This window comes from Orcinus orca, chromosome 6, assembly GCF_937001465.1.
Source record: "Orcinus orca chromosome 6, mOrcOrc1.1, whole genome shotgun sequence".
NCBI classification, from domain to species: Eukaryota; Metazoa; Chordata; class Mammalia; order Artiodactyla; family Delphinidae; genus Orcinus; species Orcinus orca.
Genome location: NC_064564.1, coordinates 12,137,718 through 12,162,733, shown reverse-complemented (window position 1 = coordinate 12,162,733; position 25,016 = coordinate 12,137,718). Strand labels below are relative to the sequence as shown.

Genomic DNA, 25,016 nt, shown 5'->3' with positions numbered 1-25,016 from the left:
GATAGTTTGTTGTTAGTGATTGCTGTGGCTAGGACTTCCAATACTATGTTGAATGAAAATGGTGAGAGTATCCTTGTCTTGTTCGTGATCTTAGAGGAAATAATTTCAGCTTTTCACTGTTGATTATAATTTATGTGGGCTTGTCATATATGGGTTTTATTATGTTGAGGTATGTTCACTCTATACCCACTTGGGGAGAGGTTTTTTTTTTTTATCATGAATGGATGTTGAATTTGTCAAAAGATTTTTCTGCATTTATTGTGATGATCATGTGATTTTTATTCTTCAGTTTGTTAATGTTGGTGTATCACATTGATTTATTTGCAAATATCAAACCATTCTTGCATCCTTGGGTTAGATCCCACTTGATCATGGTGTATGATCCTTTTAATGTGTTGTTAAATTTTGTTTACTAATATTTTGTTGAGGAATTTTGCATCTATGTTCTTCAGTGATATTGGCCTGTAATTTTCTTTATTTGTGATATCTTTGTCTGATTTTGGTAACAGGATGATGATGGTCTTGTAGAATGAGTTTGGAAGTGTTCCTTCCTTTGGTATTTTTTGGAATAGTTTGAGAAGAATAAGTGTTAATTGTTTTAAAATGTTTTATAGAATTCTGTGAAGCCATCTGGTCCTGGGCTTTTGTTTGTTGGGTGTTTTTTTTTTTATTACTGATTGAATTTCATTACTGGTAAATGGTCGGTTCATATTTTCTATTCCTGCTTCAGTTAGGAGATTGTACATATCTAAGAATTTGTCCATTTCTTCTAGGTTGTCCATTTATTGGCATATAATTGTTTGTAGTAATCTTTTCTGATTCTTTGTATTTCTGTTGTTTTGGTTGTTAACTTCTCCTTTTTCATTTCTGATCTTATTGATTTGGGTTTTCTCTCTTTTTTTTCTTGATGAGTCTGGCTAAAAGTTTATAAATTTTGTTTATTTTTTCAAAGAACTGGCTTGTAGTTTCATTGATCTTTTCTATTGTTTCTTAGTCTCTATTTCATTTATTTCTGCTCTGGTCTTTTTTATTTCTTGCCTTCTACTAACTTTGGATTTTGTTTTTTCTTCTTTTTCTAGTTTCTTTATGTGTAAGGTTAGGTTTTTAATTTGAGATTTTTCTTGTTTCCTGGGGCAGGCTTGTATCACTATAAATTTCCGTCTTTGAAGTGTTTTTGCTGCATTCCATAGATTTTGGAACATTATGGTTTTGTTTTCATTTGTCCCAGGTATTTTTTTATTTCCTCTTTGATTTCTTCAGTGACTCACTAGTTGCTTAGTAGCATATTGTTTATCCTCCACACGTTTGTGTTTTTTGCAGTTTTTTTTTTCTTATAGCTGATTTTTAGTCTCATAGCATTGTGGTCAGAAAAGAGGCTTGATATGATTTCAGTCTTCTTAATTTTTTTTTTTTTTTTGCAGTACGCAGGCCTCTCACTGTTGTGGCCTCTCCCATTGTGGAGCACAGGCTCCGGACGCGCAGGCTCAGTGGCCATCGCTCACGGGCCCAGCTGCTCTGTGGCATGTGGGATCTTCCCGGACCAGGGCACGAACCCGTGTCCTCTGCATTGGCAGGTGGACTCTCAACTGCTGTGCCACCAGGGAAGCCCAGTCTTCTTAAATTTAATGAAACTTTTTTGTGGCCTAAAATGTGATCTGTCCTGGAGAATGTCCCATGTGCACTTGAAAAGAATGTGTATTCTGCTGCTTTTCAATGGAATGTTCTATATATATCAACTCTATCTGATCTAATGTGTCATTTAAGACAAGTGTTTTCTTATTTTCTGTCTGTAAGATCTTCCATTGATATAAGTGGGATGTTAAAATCCCTATGACTGTGTTACTGACAACTTTTCCCTTTATGTCTGTTAATATTTTCTGTATGTATTTACGTGCTCCTATGTTGGGTGCATATATATGTACAATCATATCTTCTTGGATTGATCTCTTTATTTTTTAATGTCCTTTTTTGTCTCTTGGTACAGACTTTGTTTTAAAGTCTATTTTGTATATATAAGTGTTGCTACCCTGGCCTTTTTTTTTACTTACATTTTCATGGAATACCTTGTTCCATGCTTTCACTTTCAGTCTGTGTGTGTCCTTAGGTCTGAATTGAGTCTCTTGTAGGCAGCATATATATGGGTCTTGTTTTTTAATCCATTTAGCCAATTTGTCTTTTGATTGGACCATTTTGTCCCTTTATATTTAAAGTAATTATTAATAGTTATGTACTTATTGCCATTTTGTTAATTATTTTCGGGTTGTTTCTGTAGTTCTCTCTGTTCCTCTTTTCTTTTCTTCTCTTCTACCATGAGCTTATGACTTTCTTTCGTGTTATGTCTGTATTCCTTTCTGTTTATTTTTTGTGTATCTGTTACAGATTTTTGGTTTGTGGTTACCTTGAGATTCATATATAATAACCTATTTATATAACAGTCTATTTTAAGTTGTGGGTTGCTTAAGTTGTATCACATTCTAAAAGCACTATGTTTTTACTCAGCCTTTCATGTTTTATGTTGATGTTATAGATGATTTTACTACTTTTTCTGTTAAACCTTTTTACTAGCTTTATAAGTGGTTGATCTGTTATTTTACTGTGTGTTTGCTTTCACCAATGAGATTTTTCTTTTCATAATATTCATATTTCAAATTGTCTTTTTTTTCTGCTTAGAGAAGTCCCTTTAACATTTTTCATAAAGCCAGTTTTGTGGTACTGAACTCTCTTAGCTTTTGCTTGACTGTAAAACTTTTGATCTCCCCTTCAAATCTGAATTATAGCCTTGCTGCATAGTCTTTGTTTTAGGGTTTTTTCTTTTATTACATTAAATATATTATGCCACTCCTTTGTGGCCTACAGAGTCAGCTGATAGCCTGATGGGAGTTCCCTTGTATATAACTTGTTGCTATTCCTTTCTGCTTTTAATGTTCTTTCCTTTAATGTTTGCCATTTTAATTGCAATGTGTCTTGGTGTGGTCTTCTCTTGGTTGATCTTATTTGGGACTCAGTGCTTCCTGATCCTGCCTATCTATTTTCTTTCCCAGGTTAGGAGAGTTTTCAGTTATTATGTTTTCAAATATGTTCTAATTTAAACTAAATAAAACTCTAATTAAAGCTGTAGCCCAACACCATCTCAACTCAAGTTGTGAAGGATTGTGAATGCTCAGTTCCTCGCTTAACTTTCCATTGCCGTATTTGAGTTCACTGGTACTTAACACAACTCCTGACCTCTTGCAAAGGACTAAACTCTGTGATCTTGTCAATGTTTGAATTGGGGGGGGGGGTCAGTGTTTAAATTAGAAGGTGATGGGCTATAGTTTAGAACATTTTGGTTTGCCCTTGGATTCAACTTCAGCAGGGCCCAGGAATCCAAGCACCATGAGAAAGATCAAGATTTAATTACATTCTCTCTACTTACCGAAGTATTTCCTCTACTACTGCTTTCTTAGCAATCTTAGGAGTGGGATGTAGGCCTAAGTCATTTATTTTTATGATTGGAATCCTTGCAGACCCAAGTCTTTCCCACCAGCTTATACTGTTGGCAAAGTTTCAGCTGGTTTCTTTTTTATTTAAATTGAGATATAACTGATATATAATACATTAGTTTCAGGTGTATAACAATGATTTGATATATTTATATATTGTGAAATGTTATGTTTGATACTAATGTAAATGAAATGAATTTTCAATTTCATTTTTACCTGCTTGTTACTGGTAGTTAGATAATGAGCATGGAATACTGACCATGTAATCAGCAACCTTGCTCTATTAACTTAGTTATTCTGTTAATTTATATTTTCTAGGTATAGTATAATGCCACTTGTGAATAATAGCAGTTTTATTTCTTCCATCTTTATTCTTATACCATTTTATTTCTAATTTTATTCAGTCTAGCACATCTAGTAACATGTTCATAAGAAGTAGTGACAGGGTGCCATTTTTGTCTCTTCATCAATATCCTTAGAAAGTCTCATACAGCTCACCATTATGTATGATATTTCCTGTGGGGCATTTTAGGTCATTTTTTCTTCTAGATATACTTGATTATATTAAGAAAATCCCCCTCTCTTCCATGTAGACCAAGCAATTTTATTAATAAATGTAGACTTTGGTGAAATAATTTTTGTGTTTATTGAGATATGATTTTCTCAGGTACTCTGTTAATGTGAATTATAGAGATTGCTCTTCTGATAATTTAGAAATACCTAAAATGTAAACCATTTGATCATGAGGATGCATTATTGTCTACAAAACATGCCGAAATTTATTTTCTTTACAAACATTTTAAGAATATTGTTGACCTGAAACAAATATACTGCCAGTTTTTTCTCTAGCTAAATTGGGTTTATTTGGGATCAGCAAAGAATTGCAGCTCAGAGTCTGCAACCATGGCAAGCCATGTGCAAGCTCCCACACACAGGGAAGGAGAACTCTTTTGTAGATAGGAAAAGGAAGTTGGGTGGGCCATACTAAACAAAGAGTCCATGGTGTTTCATTAGCTAAGTTGCTGCCAAGAAAGAAGAAGGACCATTCTTCTTCCTGTTGAGTTCTGCTATCATTCAGGGTGTGAGAACTCTTCCTTCTGGTCTCACAACTCTATTTAATTGAGGTTATTGTTTATTTATTTTTTACAATATCTACTTTCATAAAAGAAATAGATAGGAAAATTTGGGGGGTGTAATGCCCTTGTCAGGTTTGAGAATTAAGTTACCCCAAGTCTCGTAGAGTTTTGAGCTATTCCTTTTCTTAAATTCATGACATATAAAGTTAAATCAGTGCATCTTCAGTCTTCTTTTTTTTAACATAGGTATATGAGACTATACATTTTCCTTAAAACACTGCTTTAGTTGACTACTATGTAATATACATATATTGTAGTTATTTGTGTTTCAATTCAAATTATTTCTTAATTTCTGTTTTGATTTCTCCTTGACATATATATTATTTAGAAATATATATTTTATTTCCAGTTGTGATATTGTGATTTATAATAAGACATATATATTTGAGCTTTAACCTTGTTCCTGTCACAGAGCTACTAAAAGCCTTGGAATTTTTAAAGTGATGAGAGCAATAAAGTTGTCCTTTGTTCCATTAATGAGGTGACTTTTCGAAACCACCTAGGGAAGGATGCTGGTTGCCAGTGGAGCAAACCATGTGATTAGAGGGTAGGAATTTTCATCCTCCCTTGCCCCCTACCTCCGTGGAGGGAAGAGGGACTGGAAATTGAGTTCAGTCACCAATGGCTAATAATTTAATGAATCATGTCTAAGTAATGAAGCCTTCATAAAACACCAAAAGGGTGAAGTTTGAAGAGCTTCTGGGTTGGTGAACACGTAGAGATGCAGGGAGAGAGATACACATGAAGAGGGCATGGAAGCTCTGCACCTTTCCCACGTATCTTGCCCTGTGCATTTCTTCCATCTGGCTGTTCCTGAGTCATATCCTTTTATAATAAGCTGGTAATTTAGTAAGTAAAATGTTTATCCGAGTTCTGTGGGCTGTTCTGACAAATTAACTGAACCTAAGTAGGGGGTCATTGGAACCTCTAACCTATAGCTTGTTGGTCAGAAGCACAGGTGACAACCTGGACTTGTGATTGGTATCTGAAAGAGGGGAGAGCAGTCATGTTGGGCTGAGCCCTTAACCTCTGGGATCTGACACTGTCTGCAGGTAGTATTAGAATTGAGTTGAATTGTAGAACACCCAGCTGGTGTAGGAGAATTTCTTGGAGGTGTAAGGAACCCCCCAAACACACATTGAAATTGGGTGCAGAATCTTAGTTGGTGTCAGATGTGGGATCAGAGTCAGAACTGTACCAGGCAATTGGAGTTTTTCTAGTTATATTTAATGCTATTGACTTCCAGCTTAATTATATAAGGTCTAGAGAAAATATACTCTTTTTAATTAAAACCGTGTGAAATTTGTTGGGGCTTTCTCTTTGGCTCATCATAAGGTAGACTTTGGTAGTAGTCCATACGCAGATGAACCAAAGTGAATTTATCCACTTTTGGGTTTATCCCTTCTCTTTGTATACCTATTATATCAAGTTTGTTAATTATGTATTGAAAGTCTCCTGATCCTGCAGGATTTATTTTCTACTCTTTCTGTTACTACTGAGAGAAGTGGGCTAAAAGTATCCCTACTGGTAATTGTAGATTTGTCTATTTCTATATTTTCTCCTCTGTATTTGAAGTTCTATTAGTGGATGCATACACATTTAAGATTGTCATATCTTCTAGTGATTTGCCTTTTATCATTACAAAATATTCCTTATTTATAGTAATGCTTTGTGCCTTAAAGTCTTTGTCATCAGATATTAAAAAGATTACACTAACTTAATTTGGTTAATATGTGCATGAAAATTCTTTTAAGTTTTTACACTCTCCACGTCTTTATTTTTAAATTGTTTCTAATAAACAATGGCATAATGCTAGACTTTATACTTTATTCACTTGAAATATGTCAGCCTTCTACTTAATGTAATCCATTTTACATAGATCTTATATCTACCAGGTTTTTTTTATTTTCACATCTGCGTTATGCTTGTTTCTCCTCAACTGCCTATACTTGTAGAAACAAATATCATTTATTATGCCTTTTGTTCCTTCAATACATTTCTTATATGTATGTAGTCTTATTATTTTAATGATTACCCTAGATTTGCAACATGCATCTGCAACATCATATAGTATAATCCACATCATTAATTTACCTCTTCCCAATATTGCTAGAAGTTTAGACCTTTTATCTCTATTTACATACCTCCCAGCTTTTGTGACAAATATATATTTGCATTTTGTTCTGCATATATTTACAGTCCATAAGATACTACTAGTATCCTTGTACAGTTAATTTTAATTAGTTTACCCACATATTTACTGCTTCTTGTGTACTTCACACCCACCTGCACATTCATGTTTCTTTCTGGTATCATGTTTCTCCTGACTGAAAAAGAAATGATATTTCTTTGAGTGCTGGCCTGCTGGCAATGATTTGTTTGCCAAAGGAAAGTTTTGTTCTCCATTATTGAATGTTATCTTCACAAAATAAAGAATTCTAGTTTGGCAACTACAATTTATTGAGTAAATGTGTTATTTCAGTGTCTTCTGCATTCAATTACTGAAGTCAACCATCTATTTTTATTGTCATTTCTTTTAAGATATGGATATTTTATCTCTGGCTGCTCTTAAGATTTCTGTGTCTCTGGTTTTCAACAGTTTTACTATGATATGGTTAGGTGTGTATTTCCATGTGCTTATTCTGCTTGAAATTCATTGATTTTCTTAAAGCAGTGGCATAATATGTTTCCATACTTAGGGGAAATTCTCAGCCATTATATGTTTTTTATTACTTCTATTGAATTCTCTTCTTCCTCAAATGATACTCTATTTGAATGATTTCAGATTTATTGATGTGTTTCACATATCACTTCTCTATTTTAATGCTTTTTTCTATGTCAGTCGTTGACTTTTTTAAAATTAACTTTTCTTATAGTTAACTAATTTAGCTAATTATACAATGCAGTCAATAATTCAAACTGTTTACTGATTTTCTGAATTTAATAAGTTCGCATAGATGCCAATTTTCTGGTGAAATGAATCTACCTTCTTTCACATGGTCTATTCATTTTTCTTCCAGTTTCTGTAAAATACTAGCCATAGGGAATTTTTGTTCATTATCATCTTTTCCACTCTTTGGATCTTTTAGCTGGCTTCTATCTTTTCTTTCACTATCTTTGTTGTTGTTTTCCCTTTATTATTGGCCATAATTTCTTCCTTTTGATATATGTGATAATGCTTTATTGTATGCTAGATGTTCTATATAAGGAACCATAGGAGTTACCTTCAACTTGAGAAGTTTCTATCTTTCCTCTGTTTGGAAGTTAGGCTGAGTGACTGATGACTTTAATTCAATAAGGAATTGAGTTTGGTCAGAGATAGTGTAGTTTTAGTGAGACACATATACTTTACTGGACTTTATACTGGGAGCCCATAAGCCTCTATTTCTCAGCGCTGAAAGCAATGGGTGACTATGTTCTGATACTCAAATCTTCAAAACCAAGTTCTCTAGCTTATATTCCAAGCTCCTTGAAAATCAGCCAGATGTTTTAAAGAGAAGGCATTATATGTCCTTGAGGCAAACTCCTTTCCACTAGGTCTTTGCTTCCTAACTACAATAGATTGCAGATATCTTTGTCTTTAAAGACTTTAACCTATTTCCCAGCAAATGGATCTAAACTTAGCAAAAATGGTGTGGGAAAAACTCATTTTGAATTTGATGCCCTTAAGTGCCTAATTTATCAATCTAGTCTATTCTGCACACTAAGAGTTTTTCAGGTTTCTCTTTCTTCAACAGAGGAATTCTAACTGGGTAGGCCAAGCTTGATGATTAATTTATATTCAAAACCATCATGTTACAGGGGACAAAGATTTTTGTTCCAGGGGAAAAAGTACTGATAATTTAAATTGTTTTCCCTTCCTTGTAATTTTTAAGTCTTCTAATCTTCGTTTTCTCCACAGTTCTATGATACTTTTAAAATAAAATTTTAAGAAATGTTCTTGGCATTGTATAGCTGTCATTTTCAGAAAAATTGCTTGTCTGCATAGACCTAACTAAAATTGAAAGTATCTTTTTTACCCTATTTTATAACCAAAGAAACCCAGAAATTTAGAGACAACTATTATTATCATTCTGTACTTTTTAAAATTTTGTTGGAAACTTGCAGTAAATGTAAGTAATTTTCCCAAGATGGTTAAGGGCAGTGGTAAAGAAAAACTCAATCAAACAAAGAAAAAAAATTGATATTTCGTCACTCCCAATGAATGGTACATAATGAATAAGTACTTCATTATACCAAGATGAGTACTGTAACAGAATTCAGTCAGAAAAAAAAAAATCAGTGATTTTAGGGGGATGGAATTAAATATAAGGCATTGGGTAACCAGCTACTAAAGAACACAGCAAGTTAAGGGAGGCATTGTGCTAGTAACTGGTTAATAACCATAAAATACTAATTGCAAGAAGGTGATTTCATTCATGGAGCTGAAGAGCAAAGGGAAGAAGTAGGGTTACTTGAATCTGGAGAACTGTAAGGCTGGCCCCATGAATCTCAAAAATGAGACTCAAAACTCTCACAGCAGGTACTGCTAAGCTGGTGCAGAGGATCTGCGACATTGGTAGAGAGATCAAAGACCTGGGGCTCAGACCCAGACAGCTATGCTGGTATCTTTTAGACTGACAATGAGGTTGGTCTGGATTGAATTTTTTTTTAAAAGGATATTGAAACTAAGTATAACTGCCAGTGTAAAATTTGTTATTAAGATTGACATACAGGAAGCAGATCTCCCAGATTCCCAAATCCCCTTGCATTCACCCTACTGCAGATCTCTGTAGAAAGAGGGCTGATACAGCAGCAGTGTGGTTCCTATAATGCAGAGCACAAAATGGGAAGGGGCTTTGACACTGAAAAGCAGTAACTTAAAAACTGGTACACCACCCAGGTACCATGCCTTTTTCTAGAAAATATAAAGAAATACATTTCAGGAAAAATAAAATTTCTAATTGTTTAAAATAAAGAAGAATAAGTAGAAACATTATAGGAGTTACCTTTTTTAATGCATATCTATTCAGATACATTTTTGGGTACTAATTGTTTTTATTTCCTATGTCGAGTCTGAGTCTTTTGCTTGGGTTTTTCTTCCTTTTTTTCCTTACGTTTTTTCCTCATACAGAGCAATAGAAGACAGCATAGTAGAATTAACAACAAAATAAGACATGTTAGGGCCAGGTAAATCTTCTTTATCCTCTCTCTCTTAGGGGGTGGGCCACTGTCAACACTACCTCCATTGCCTTGTTTTAGGCAGTTGGGAGGGTCCCACTTATAGTTGCAATGGCAGTGATGTTTATTGTTGCAGATCCCCCTCATGTTACAGAACTTAGGTGAACAATTACTATCCAAGCGAGAGAGATGGACACACTTCCTTCCGATGCAGACATGTTCTGGGCCACACTCTGTGCCGTCTTTCACATCACCAATATCAGGTATGGTCATCCCTATGTGGTAGTCTGTACCCCAGCAGGTGGCATTGTTGAAGCGAGTCCCATGCACAGTAGAATGCTCTGTCAGAAGGGGAATTTCTGCCACGTTATCGCACTGAATTCTCCCACATAAGCTGTCCAACATACTGCATTTTAGATATGTAGGGCCTTCGACTCCACAGTTACCAAAACGGTCACCTTGAGTGTTTACTTGTTTGTAGCAACTGTCGTTTGCATTTTTTGCCTTTTGGCCGAAAATCTGCCTACACTGTGCGTTGCGGTCATTACATCTCTTTTCATAGCAGTAGGCGTTGTCATTACAGGGAATTCCATCCTCTACATATACATCGTCTGGGCACATATGGGATGATCCATTGCACCACTCTGGAAGATCACATTCATTGACCTCCTTTCTACATATTTCTCCTGATGGTAAGAACTTGCAGTCCTTGCAACAAAGCCCAAAAGCACAAGTAGACCCAAAACTCAGACTGCAGTTTGTCAGACAACAGGCGTCTTTTAAACAATCCTGAAAAGATCCACAGTCACACTCTTCTCCTTCTTCAACAACACCATTTCCACAGCGCTTCCTTGAAAACATGTCCTTTGTGTATACAGTGTACTGCAAACATTTTGCCTGCTGTACAGAATATCCCCAAAAATAAGAATAACTACAATTGCTAAATTGGGCTATTGGTGGGTTGTCATGACGCATTATACATTTATAATAACCTGCAGAACACACACACAATACATTATCATGAGACATACCCAAATTATGACCTATATGATGAGCTACTGCAATTCCAAGAATGGCCAAGGTTTTGTTTGCAAAAGTAACAACTGCACAACTAAAGCGTGACCTACACATTCCTGCAACATAGCCTAAACCAGTTAATCCTCTCAAGGTCTTATTTATAAAAAGATGTACAGTATCATGTGCCATGCGGGCATCAATGGTATTAGCCTTCCAATTGCAAAAATCTCCCAGAGACCTCCTTGTAGCATCCACTTCAACCTGGTTTCTTTTAGTCCAGATCTCCATACCAAACAATAACACCTTCATACCCATTACCTGATAAATGGAATCCACTATATTTACAATAAGAAATAGATCCTCCTGCAACTTTGAGACATTCCTTTTATAATGATTATATAGAGTATTGTCCACCACCAGTGCAATTTCAACAAAGAATGAATGGATCCACCAGCCATCATAATGACTTTGTTTCAGAATAGAATTATCAGTCTCTTGAAACTCAAATTGGTGTACAGTTTCCTCTTGCATAAAATCAGATTTCATGTTTGGGAATTGGGTCTCCTCACTGTCCATTTTATATACCAGGTGTTCAAATTTTGTAGAGAAAATCATGGGCTTAATTTCATAAACAACATCGTTTATCTGTAATAATCCTCGAAAGCCACCAGAACAGGTACTGAGGGCAACAAGGGATTCTGGGTCCCCCTCCACATAACCATGGTAGTAGCAGTCATTCTGGACAAAAGGCTGGTCCTTCAGGAGAGCGCCCTGGTCTGAGTAGGTGAACACTGGGAGGTGTCTGGACAGCAAATGCTTCTTGATATTCATGTGGAAAACGTGTCTCTGGCCCCCAAAATGCAGGCTGTAAGAGAGCCGGCCTGGAGGCTTCATGCTTCTGCCAGTGTGTGTTACCTTCAAGGGAATCACCACTTCTGGAGGACTGTGATATTGGGGGTGTTCAGCCCGGATGTGTCCTGAAAAAGACAGAAACACCCCAAGCCAGTGTAGCAAGAGTATGATCCTCATGTACAACAGGGCTTTAATCACAGTCATTATGAAGCTACCATTATTGGTCCAGAGAAGAAGGCAGGCAGGGTTGGGAGTCACAGATGGTCTGGCTCCTTATTCTGAGCTGCTTAGTGTACAGAGCTTATCATTAAGTATCTGTCTTCTGGCAGAGTTGAACCATTAGAGCATAAGCCCTACAAGTAAAACAGAATATAACATATGGATGGGGGTGATTAGAAAAGGGCCTAATAGGGAGAAAGAGAAAGTCATACAACAAAAGTGATTAGTGTTTTGATCAAGGGTTGACTCTAGAAACTGCACAGAATTTGCTTTTAAATATTGATAAGGCAGAGGGGCATTGGGGGAGTATGGAAGAGTGAAAACTGGCCATAGATTTATAGTTATTGAACTTGGATGGTGGGCAATTAAGGATTCATTATACTATTCTCTAAATATATGTATATGTTAAATATTTCCACAATAAATAGTTAAAAAAAATCTTAAGGGTAAGGTGACCATATGTCTTGGATTGCTGGGATTTTCCTAATTTACTCACGTTAAATTGGTATAAGTAATAATACCTGTTTTTTTCAACCTCAAGTCCTAAATTACTCAATTACCTAACATACATATTAAAAGCAACAACAACAACAATAACACTCTCCTGTTATTTTAAAATCTCTTTTATAGTACTTATTACCTCCCTAGAACAAAATGTTTAGTTTTATCTTTCTTACATTACTCTCCTCACTAGACTTGTCATATTAGAAGTACTCAAGAGCATTATCTATGTCTTTCACAAATGTTAGTATCCCCAAAGTGCCTAGCTTAATTCTTTATATAGTAAAGAATGGTCAACTTGACTTTTATTGTGCCTTGGAGTGTTACTCAAAAGGTATTTACACTTGATTACATTTTAATGTACAATATTATTCAACACCTGTGGCCAATTTTGTTTTTGGAACAAAGTGTTATAGACTCAGTTTTCCCTGCTTATTTTCTCTATTTACAACTAAATACTCTGGATATAATTAAGTGGAAGACAAAAAAATACCTCTGAAAGCTAAAAAGCAAAAGACAGACTGGCTAGAGACCTCTAGACTTGAGGAATGGCAACAAGGTGAGTTCCCTGGGTTTTCTTTTAATTGCTCTCAGATATCCCAAATTGGGTGCTGGAGAGGTCTTTAACACCGAATCACCAGCAGGCGTAGACAAAAACAAACAAAAAGCCTCAAGAATAGTTTTCTTTCTCTGTTCACATGACAGAGAATGGAAAAGCTCAACAGAGAACCAGTAAGGTGCTCCAGCATCTGCTCTTGAGCCAAGACACATGTGGATTGATTCACCCAGAGCAGCAACCTCAAAGACTTGTAGGCCAACCCAAAACACACTCCACAATCAGTGCACTGGTGGGCTGTTCAATCCGCCTACATTGGCAATATAAAATCCCTGGCAGGCCAGCCTAACACTGATTCAATATCTAGGTAACTACCTACCTGATCTGCCTTCAGAGGCAGCAACAAAATCCCAACAATTTGTCCCATCCTCAGCTCAACACTAGGGCAGGGAATGGAACCCTATATTAAACATAGCAGTATCATTCATAAAGCCTGATATAGCCCACCCCTTCACCAAATGACATAGGAGACACAGCCTATTGGCTTCTGTTTCTCACATCTCCAGATATGAATATGGACCAGTGACACCAGTTAAATCCAGAATGTTAGAGTAGATCAAGCAGAAGAAAGGACCACTCAGCTCAAAGATGGGTCATTGATAATTATTCAGTTAAAGTAGAAAAAAAGAATAAAGAAAGCAAGCAGCTTATAGGACACCGACAAGAAGACCAGTATACACATGATGGAAGTCATAGAAAGAGAGAGAAAAAAAGAGAGAGAAAGGACCAGATAGCTTATTTAAAAAAAAAATAATGGCTGAAAATTTCCCAAATCTGAAAAAGAAATGGGCATCCACATGCACAAAGCCCAAAATGTCTCAAATGAGATGAATCCAAAGAAACCCAGATGAAGACTCATTAAAACTGTGAAAAGTCAGAGACAAGAAATTCTGAAAGTGGCAAGAGAAAACAACATGTCACATACAAAAGAACCACCATAAAACTGTGAGTAGATTTTTCAGCAGAAATCTTGCAAGTCTGGAGGGAGTGGGATGATGTAGTTAAAATGCTGAAAGAAAAAACTATCAACTAAGAATGCTATACCTGGCAAAACAGTCTTTCAAAAAATAAAGAAGACATAAGGACATCACTAAACAAACAAAAGCTGAAGGAGTTTATCACTGTAAACTGTAATAAACTGTAAGGCACTGTAAGTGCTAATGAGATTTTTTAAAGTTGAAAGGATGCTAAACAGCAACATGATCGTGTAAGAAAGTATGAAATATACATACATATATATTATATAAACATATAAATGTAAACTCATCTATAGATAAAACCAGAATACATTATAACTTTAATTGTGATGGGTAAATTACTTTTAATTTTAGTATCAAAGTCAATGATGAAAGTATTAAAAATAACTAAAACTGAAAAACATGTTAAAGAATACACAGTAAAAATTGAAATATAAGTTGTGACAACAACAACATAAAGTGTGAGCTAAAGAGAAGTTAAGTGTAGAGTTTTTGTATGCAATTGAACTTAAGTTGTTATCAGCTTAACATAGACTACGTTAACTATGATATTTTATGTAAGCCCCAAGGTAACCACAAAAAATATACTTATAGAAGTTACACAAAAGAAAAAGAGAAAGGAATTAATGCATATAAAATACAAAAAAATTCAAAACACAATGGAAGGCAACAAGAGAGGAAAAAAGACATATAAAAGAACAAAAAAGATTGATAGAAAACAAAGGACAAAATGATAATATTAGATCATTCCTTACCAATAATAACTTTAAACATAAATGGATTAAACTCTCCAATTAAAAGACATAGAGTGGCTGAATGGATGTAAAAAAATAAGACTCAATTATATGTTGTCTAGAAAAAATCCTCACTTTAGATGTAAGGAAACACATAGGCTAAAAGTGAAGATTGGAAAAAGATATTCCCTATAAATGGTAACCAAAAGAGCAGAAATGACTAGACATATCAGACGGAATAAACTTTAGGTCAAAAACTGTCAAAAGAGATAAAGAATAACATTATATAATGATAAATGGATTAATCCACCAGGAAAGTATAAGAAATATATATACGCACCCAACATCAGAGCAATATAAATATATAAAGCAAACATTGACAGAACTGAAGGGAGAAATAGACAATTCCATAAAAGTAGACTTCAATACCCCACTTTCAACAAAGGATAGAACATCTAGACTGAATATCAACAAGGAAATAAAGGATTTTATAGCACTATAGACCAAATCAATCTAAAAGACATATACATAATATCCCACCCAACAGCAGCAGAATACAGTTTCTCAAGATTACATGGATGTCTCTTCAAAATAGATCACATAGCTACAAAACAAATCTTAATAAACTTAAAGATATAGAAATCATACCAGGTATCTTTTGTGATTACAATTAAATGAAACTAGAAATCAAAGGCAAAGGGAAAAATGGAAAATTTACAAATAGGTTGAGATTTAAAATCATACTGTTAACAACATTGAATCAAAGAAGAAATCAAAAGAGAAACTAAAAAATGCCTTGAGACAAAAATGAAAATGCACATACTGTAACTTATGGGATGCAGCAAAAGCAGTACTAGAAGGGAAGTTTATCATGATAGATGCCTACCTCATGAAACAAGAAAAAATCTCAAACAGCTTCACATTCCACCTAAAAGAACTGGAGAGGAACACACTAAGCCTAGAACTAGTAGAAAGAGAGAGATAACAAAGATCAGAGTGGAAATAAATAGAAACTAAAAATACAGTACAGATAGCTTATTTTCTGAATAAAAAATAAATAAAATAAAAATATGTGATACACAGACACACACATCCATTTTCTTGATCCATTCAGCCATCAATGGACACTTAGACTATTCCATGCCTTGGCTATTGTAAATAATGCTGTAGTGAATATGAGAGTGAAGATATCTTTTTGGTATAGTGATTTTGTTTTCTTTGAATAAATACCCAATAGAATTACTGGATTATGTAGTTCTATTTTTAATTTTTTGAGGAAACTTCAGGTTGTTTTCCATAGTGGCTATACCAATTTACATTCCTACTAAAGTATACAAGGGTCCCCTTTTCTCCACATCTTTGCCAATACTTGTTATTGCTTGTGTTTTTGATAATAGCCATTCTGACAGGTGTGAGGTTTTGTGGTTTTGATTTGTGTCTCCCTAATGATTACCGATGTTGAGGACCTTTTCATGTATGTGTTGGCCATTTGTATGTCTTCTTTGGAATAAATGTCTATTCACTTCCCACGCTCATTTTTAAATTGGGTTTTTTTTTAATTGAGTTGTATGAGTTTTATATATATATTGTATATTAACCACTTATCAGATATATGATTTGCAAATATATTCTCCCATTTGGTAGGGTGCCTTTTCATTTTGTTGGTTTCCTTTGATGTACAGAAACTTTTTGGTTTGATGCAGTCCCACTAATTTATGTTTGCTTTTATTGTCTTTCCTTTCGGTGTCAAATCCAAAAAGTTATTGCCGAGATTGATGTCTAGGAGCTTACCCCCTGTGATTTCTTTTAGGAGTTTGATGGTTCAGGTCTTACATTCAAGTCTTTAATCCAATTTGAGTTGATTTTGTTTATGGTAAAAGATTGTGGTCCAGCTTCATTCTTTTGCATGTGGCTGTCCAGTTTTTCTAACACCATTTATTAAAGAGACTGTTCTTTCCCCATTGTGTTTTTTTTTTTTTTTTTTTCTTGCGGTATGCGGGCCTCTCACTGCCGTGGCCTCTCCCGTTGCGGAGCACAGGCTCCGGATGTGCAGGCCCAGTGGCCATGGCTCACGGGCTCAGCCGCTCCGCGGCATGCGGGATCCCCCCGGACCGGGACATGAACCCGCATCCCCTGCATCAGCAGGCGGACTCCCAACCACTGCGCCACCAGGGAAGCCCCCATTGTGTTCTTGAAAACTATGACTATGACTTTGTAATATAGTTTAAATCAGGAGGTTTGATGCCTCCAGCTCTTTTGTTTTTCTCAAGATTGCTTTGGTTATTGTGGGTCTTTTGTGGTTCCATAAAAATTATAGGATTTGTACTATTTTTGTGAAAAATGCCATTGGAATTTTTTTTTTTTTTTTTTTTTGCGGTACGCGGGCCTCTCACTGTTGTGGCCTCTCCCATTGCGGAGCACAGGCTCCGGACGCGCAGGCTCAGCGGCCATGGCTCACGGGCCCAGCCGCTTCGCGGCATGTGGGATCTTCCTGGACCGGGGCACGAACCCGTGTCCCCTGCATCGGCAGGCAGACTCTCAACCACTGCGCCACCAGGGAAGCCCTCTGGAATTTTTATTGGAATTGCATCAACTCTCTAGATCATTTTACCTGGTGTGGACATTTTAACAATTTAATTCTTCCAATCCATAAGCATAAAATACCTTCCTATTTCTTTTTTGTCTTTTTCAGTTTCTTTCATCAATGTCTTTATAGTTTTCAGTGTACAGGTCTTTCATCTCCTTTGTTAAATTTATTCCTAGGTATTTTATTCTTTTTGATGTAATTGGAAATGAGATTTTCTTAATTTCTCTATCAGAAGTTAATTATTAGTATATAGAAATGCAACAAATTTTTGTGTATTGATTTTGTATCCTGCAAATTTACTTATTAGTTCTAACAATTTTTGGTGGAGTCTTTAGGATTTTTTACATATATCATCTGCAAATATGATAGTTTTGTTAGTTTTATTTTTTCCTTTCTTATTTGGATGCCTTTTATTTCTTTTCTTGCTTAATTGCTCCGGCTAAGACTTCTGGTACTATGTTGAATGAAAGTGGCAAGACTGGACATCCTTGTCTTGTTCCTGATCTTAGAGAAAATGCTTTTAGTTTTCAGCTTTTTACCTTTGAGTGTGATAAGAGCTGTGAGCTTGTCATATATGGCCTTTATTGTGTTGAAGTGTGTTCTTTCTATACCCAATTTGTTGAGAGTTTTTATCATACATAGATGTTGAATTTTGTCAAATGATTCTTTGCATCTATTAAGTTGATCATATGAGTTTTATTCTTCATTTTGTTAATGTGGTGTAAAACACTAATTAATTTGTGTATATTGAATCATCCTTGCATCCCAGAAATAAATCCTACTTGATCGTGGTGTATGATCCATTTAGTGTATTGCCAAATTCAATTTGTAAATATTTTGTTGAGGATTTTTACATCTATCTTAATCAGGGATATTGGCCTATAGGTCTAATGTGTCGTTTTAAGTCCAGTGCTTCTTTTTTGATTTTCTGTTTGGATAATCCACCCATTGATAAAAGTGCGGTATTGAAGTCCTCTACTATTTTTGTATTGCTGTCCTTTTCTCCCTTTAGGTCTGTTAATATTTGCTTTATAGATTTATATGCATGCATAAATATTTACAAATTTATATCCTCTTTCAATTGAAGCAAAGTTTCTGTAGGCTAAGTAGTCTTATTTATACCCATGACTAGGAGACAGTGTTACAAAGTAGGCATCAGTCTGAAGCATTATTGCTAGGTTCAAATACCAGGACTTATTCTTACTAGATATGTTGATTAAATTCTCATGGAGTTGGTTTCTTTTCTTGTAAAATGGAAATGAAATGTATATCTTCTGGGATGGTTTTGGTGGTTAAATGAGATAACCCAGGTTAAATATTAGGGACAATGTCTACCATATTAAATGTTTGATAAATAATAGTTTTATTATTTTTAAATAAAACCAACAAATGATTTCACAAGTTTCTAGTTAATTCTGTCTACAAACTATTCTTTCTTTTATACTGAACAGGAAATAACTTTCTAAACAAATGGATTTTCATTAAAGAGTCTGTTTGAAGCAGCGTTTCTGTGTGTGATTCTGTATCTTTAGAAACATCTGCACCTTAATACTTTGTTTCTTTTTCAGCAAGCAAGAAAAACAGAAAATACACACTATGAATTTCCAGCTTTTTCTAAGCCTTTAAGGTAATTTTTGTCATCAATTTTCCTCTAACATTTTATCTTCTGTTTTGTTCACTTCTCTGTTTTTCAGGAGCACAGGATTTTGCATAACAAACTGGAGAGTCACTTCCTTTTTCCTTTGAAATGGATACTTTTCCTGGCTCCTTTAATTTTGGCATAAGTACAAGAGGTATGAAAACTCTTTCAGATTTAATAATGTAAAACAAAATCTTTCTGAGAACATTTGAGTTGAACAGTTTTAAAAGGGAAAACTGCATAGTTTAAAGTCATTTCCCCTGTCTCATTGTGAGGTATTTTCCTTTCAGCTCATCTTTAACAAAAGATCCATTTAGTTAATTCTATATTTCTTAGCCTTGGAGGCATGAACATATGAAATGGGCAAGACAGCTATGATATTTTAATAGTATTTAAAAAAAATAAACGGCTTTTTAGAACAGTTTTAGATTTACAGAAAAACTGCAGATATAGTACAGAGTTCCCATATATGCTCATGCCCATTCTTTCCCCATAAGGAACATTTTACATTAAATGGTACACTTTTCACTGCTGAACCAATATTCACACATTATTAAGGTCCATGTTTATTTCAGATTTCCTTAATTTTTACCTAATGTCTGTTTTTAGTTCTAAGACCCCATCTAGGACACCATGTTATGATAAGACATCATGTCTTCTTAGGTTCCTCTGGCTGTGGCATTGTTGTTTTTGATGACCTTGACAGTTTTGAGGAGTACTGGGCAGATGTTTTGCAGAATACCCCTCAATTGAGGCTTATCTGAGTTTTTAAATGATTAGATTGAGATTATAAGTTTTTGTAAGGAAGGCCACAGAGGTGAAGTTCCATTTCATCACATCATATCAAGTGTGCCTCCTGTCAACTTGATATCACTGTTGATGGTGGTCATCTAGCTTGTTCGTGTTTGTCCAACTTCTCCACTGTACAGTTACTCTTTTTTTCCCTTTTTTCATATTGTACTCTTTGGAAGGACGTCACTTTGCACAGCCCACATCTAAGGAATGGGGAATTATGCACTTCCTCTAAATTCCTAACACCCACTAGTTCTTTTATTGTTTTTTTACTGCCTTTTGCAGAATGTCATATAACTGAAATCATATATTAGGTAGATTTTTCAGATTTTCTTTCACTTAGTAGTATGTACTTAAGGTTCATCCATGTCTTTTTGTTGCTTCATTTCTTTTTATTACTGAATGCTATCCCTTGTGTTGATAAAACCAGTATGTTTATTCATTCACATATTGAAGGTCATTTTGGTTTCTTTCAGTTTTTGGTGATTGTGAATAAAGCTGCTATAAACATTCATGTTCTGGTTTTTGTACGAACATAAGTTTTCAAATTACTTGCATAAATACTGAGGAGTACGATTGTTGGATTTTATGGCAAAACTATGTTTAACTTTGCAAGAAACTTACAAACTGTCTTCCAAAGTGTTTGTACCATTGTGCTTCTACCAGTAATGAATGAGAGTTCCTCTTGCTCTGTGTCCTTACCAGCAATTTGTATTGTCTGCTTTTTGGGTTTTACTCATTCTAACAGGTATGTAGGGGTATTTCATTGTTTTAATTTGCAATTTCCTCATGACAAATGATGTTGAGAATCCCCTCCTCTGCTTATTTGCCATCTGTACATTTTCTCTGAGTGTTCAGATTTTTTTCCCATTTCTAAATTGGGTTGTTTGTATTATTGTTGAGTTTTTAGGGTGATTTGTATTTGGGTCAAATCCTCTATCATATATATGTTTTGTTATAATTTCTCCCATCTGTGACTAACTTTTAAAATTCTCTTTACTGTGTTTTCCACAGAGCAGAATTTTTAACTGTAATAAAATCCAATATGTCATTTTTATTCTTTTATGAATCATGCTATTGGTGTTATATCTAAAAATTTGTTGTCAAAGCATCCAGACATTGTCTTATGTTTTCTTCTGGAAGTTTTATAGTTTCGTGTTTTATATGTATGTTTATGATCCATTTTGAGTTAATACTTACGGAAGTTGTAAGGTTTGTGTCTTTGGATGTTCAATATTCTCAACAACATTTGTCAAAAGATGATCTTTCTCCATTGATTTGACTTTATTACTGCAACAAAAATCAGTAGACTATATTTGTGTGGGTTTGTTTCTAGGCTCTCTGTTTTGTTTCATTAATGTGCACATTCTTTCACCAATACCATGTGCTTTTTTTTTTTTAACTATAGCTTTATAAAGTGAGCCAGATAGCATAGTCCTCCAACTTTGTTGTTCTTTAAAATTATGTGGGTTATTCTAAGTCTTTGGCCTTTTTTAAAAACTTTAGAATCTGTTTATAAATATCTACAAAATAACTTCTTGGGTTTTTGATTGTAATTGCGTTGAATGTATAGATCAATTTGGGAAGAATGGACATTTTAATAATATTTAGTTTTTTCAATCCATAAACATGAAATACTTCTCTTTTTACATAGATGTTCTTTGATCTTTTTAATCAGAGTCTTTTAGTTTTTCACACTTAGATCCTGCACATATTTTGTTATACTTAAACCTAAGTTTTTTTTTTCATCTTTTTGAGCTATTGGCAAATTTTTAAATCTCCAAATATTTGGAAATTTCCCAGCTAATTTTCTATTTTATTTATTTATTTATTTATTTATTTATTTATTTTTTGCGGTGCGCGGGCCTCTCACTGCTGTGGCCTGTCCCGTTGCAGAGCACAGGCTCCTGACGCACAGGCTCAGCGGCCACGGCTCACGGGCCCAGCCGCTCCGCGGCATGTGGGATCTTCCCGGACCGGGGTACGAACCCGTGTCCTCTGCATTGGCAGGCGGACTCTCAACCACTGCGCCACCAGGGAAGCCCTCTATTTTATTTTTTATTTCTAGCTTAACTCTGTAGTGGTCTGAAAACATACTTTATATGAGAAGTTGATAGTCACAGAAATAGTAAAGACATAGAAAATATGAATGACCCTGTCAGACATCTTGATCTGACACTGATGGAACACTATGCCCTATCTGTGTAAAACACACATTCTTTTCAAGTGTGCATGGAACATTCAGTAAGATATACCATCTATAGGACCATAAACTGAGACTCAATCAATTTCAAAATTTTGAAATAGTTAAAGTATGTTATCTACTATAACAATCAAATTAGAAGTTAATACTAAGATATCTAGAAAAGCCTTTAACATTTGCAAACTGAGCAATACACTCCCATATAATCTATGTGTCAATAAAGAAATCTCAAGAGAAATTCAAAAGCTGTTTCAAACTGAATGGTAATGAATAATAAAACATCTAAATTATGTAGTTTGCAGCTAAAGCAATGCTATTATTAGGAAATACTAGACACATGCTATTAGAAAACACTAGAAAATGCTATTATTAGAAAATTTCTAATAAGAAAGACTCAATCAGGGAAGAAAAAGAGTAAATTAAACCTAAAGCAGGCAGAAGGAAGGAAATAATAAAGAGTAGAAACCGAGGAAACAGAAAATTAGCAAAGCCAAATTTTCTTCATTGGAAAAACTAATAAAAATGATACGCCTCTAGTGAGGATAATCAAGAAATAAAAGAGAAAACATACAGTACCAATTTCAAGAAAGAAACAGGTGATATCACTTCAGACCCTACAGGCATTAAAGGGATAAAAGGGATATTATGAATAACTTCATGAAATGAATAATTTCCTTGGAAATATACAATTTATCAAAAGTAATTTAAGATTACATAGAAAATCTCAATTGCTATTGATCTGTCAAAGAAATTGAATTTATCAAAAGCTTCTGCTCGAAGAAAATTTCATGCACAGAGCATATAAAAAAGTTTCACAGTGGGGTTCAAGACAGCAATGCAAGAAGATGCTGAACTCACCTCCTCTGACAGACACACTGAATATACAGCTACATATGGAACAACATCCTCTGGAAAAAACCTAAAAACTGACTGAGTAGCTCCTAAACATACATACAGAAGACGAACAAATGGCCAACAGGCACGTGGAAAGGTACTCAACATCACTCATCATGGGGCAAGGCAAATTAAAACCACAATGAGATATCACCTCACACTTGTTACAGTGGCTGTTATCAAAAAGATAAGAAATAACAAGTGTTGGCAAGGATGTGAAGAAAAGGGATCCCTTGTGCATTGTTGGTGGGAATGTAAATTGGTCCAGCCGCTATGGAAAATAGTTTGGAGGTTACTCAAAAAACAAAAAATAGAACTACCATATGATCCAGCAATTCCACTTCTGAAGAAAACGAAAACACTAACTCAAAAAGTAGATTCACTCCCATGTTCATGAAGCATTATTTAAGTAGCCAAGAAATGAAAATAACCTAATTGTTCATTGATGGATGAATGGATAAAGAAAATGCAAATAAAGAAGTGTGTGTGTGTGTGTGTGTGTATGTGTGTGTGTGTGTATGTGTGTGTGTGTGTGTGTATGCTAAGTGAACTGTCAGCCAGATAAAGATAAACACTACATGATTTTACTTATATGTGCAAGGTAAAATAACAACAAAAATACAGAGAAAAAAAAAAGCTCACATAAAGACAACCGATAGGTGTTTGCCAAAGGCAGGGGGTGAGGGATGAATGAAATGGGTGAAGTGAGTCAAAAGGTTCAAACTTCCAGTTACAAAATAAATCATGGGGATGTAATATACAGCATTGTTGCTATAGTTAATAATACCATATTGCATATTTGAAAGATGGTGAGAATAGATGTTAAAAGGTCTTATTGCGGGACTTCCTTAGTGATGCAGTGGTTAAGGATCTGCCTGCCAATGCAGGGGACATGGGTTCGAGCCCTGGTCCAGGAGGATCCCACATGCCGCAGAGCAACTAAGCCCGTGCGCCACAACTACTGAGCCTGTGCTCTAGAGCCCGCGAGCCACAAGCACTGAGCCTGTGCACCACAACTACTGAAGCCCGTGCACCTAGAGCCCGTGCTCCGCAACAAGAGAAGCCACCGCAATGAGAAGCCCGCACACCACAACGAAGAGTAGCCCCCACTCACCGCAACTAGAGAAAGCCCGCGCGGAGCAACAGAGACCCAACACAGCCAAAAATAAATAAATAAATTGATTTTAAAAAAAGTTCTTATCGCAAGAAAAAAAATTACAGCTATGTATGGTGACCAATGTTAACTAGTTTTATTGTAGTGATCATTTTGCAGGGTTAGATCACTATTTTGTATACCTGAAACTAATGTTTTATATTGACTATACCTCAGTTAAAAAAAAATAGTAAAATTTGCCTTGGGTTTCCCTGGTGGTGGAGTGGTTAAGAATCCGCCTGTCAAAGCAGGGGACACGGGTTTGAGCCCTGGTCTTGGAAGATCCCACATGCCTCAGAGCAACTAAGCCTGTGCGCCACAACTACTGAGCCTGTGCTCTAGAGCCCATGAGCCACAAGTACTGAGCCCGTGTGCCACAACTACTGAAGCCCACGCACCTAGAGCTCGTGCTCCACAATGAGAAGCCACCGCAATGAGAAGCCCGTGCACCGCAACAAAGAGTAGCCCCCGCTTGCCGCGACTAGAGAAAGCCCGTGTGCAGCAACGAAGACCCAATGCAGTCAAAAATAAATACATAAAATAGATTAAAAAAAAATAAAAATAACCTTTAAAAATAAAATAAAATTTGCCTTAATAAAAAAAAGAATATCAAGAATAGAAAATTGAAAGTATTTGAGTATGACAGTACAAAGTGTGTGCTGGGTCTAGGAGATTTCAGGCTAGAGAATGAGTCAAAGGAACACTTGGGGAAAGCCTTGGTTGCTCTGTGGCTTACATTAGTTTCTAATAAATAATTACTAAAACCACAGCAACTACTCCTGCAGGAACATGTATGTAGTTAGTATAATACATAGTCATTTTTGTAACTTTTTCTTTTGATGTCACTCTATATATATCTTTTAGTACTCTGTCGAAAAGCACCATATAACATATTAATATGAAAAAAAGGTACTACAGTTAAGTGTATAACAATATTACACTATGTAGAAGAGAATTTTAAGGACCATTAACCATTTCTGTTTAAAGTGGCTTCTGGGAGTTAAATATCCTATATTTGAAAATGATATCACATTATCAAATATGCTCTTCACCT

The 25,016-nt window shown here is 35.3% G+C and overlaps 1 protein-coding gene across 1 annotated transcript; it reads right to left on the bottom strand.

Moving 5' to 3' along the window:
- Positions 1-9,619: 9,619 nt before the first annotated feature.
- Positions 9,620-11,824, bottom strand: ADAM29 (ADAM metallopeptidase domain 29). Its single transcript, XM_004278699.2, has one exon. It carries the CDS (start codon positions 11,822-11,824, stop codon positions 9,656-9,658), a length of 2,169 nt encoding a protein of 722 aa, XP_004278747.1. The 3' UTR covers positions 9,620-9,655.
- Positions 11,825-25,016: the final 13,192 nt, after the last annotated feature.

Excerpts from the sequence above, each read along its gene's own strand:
- ADAM29 (XM_004278699.2), bottom strand. The coding sequence starts at position 11,824 with ATGAGGATCATACTCTTGCTACACTGGCTTGGGGTGTTTCTGTCTTTT.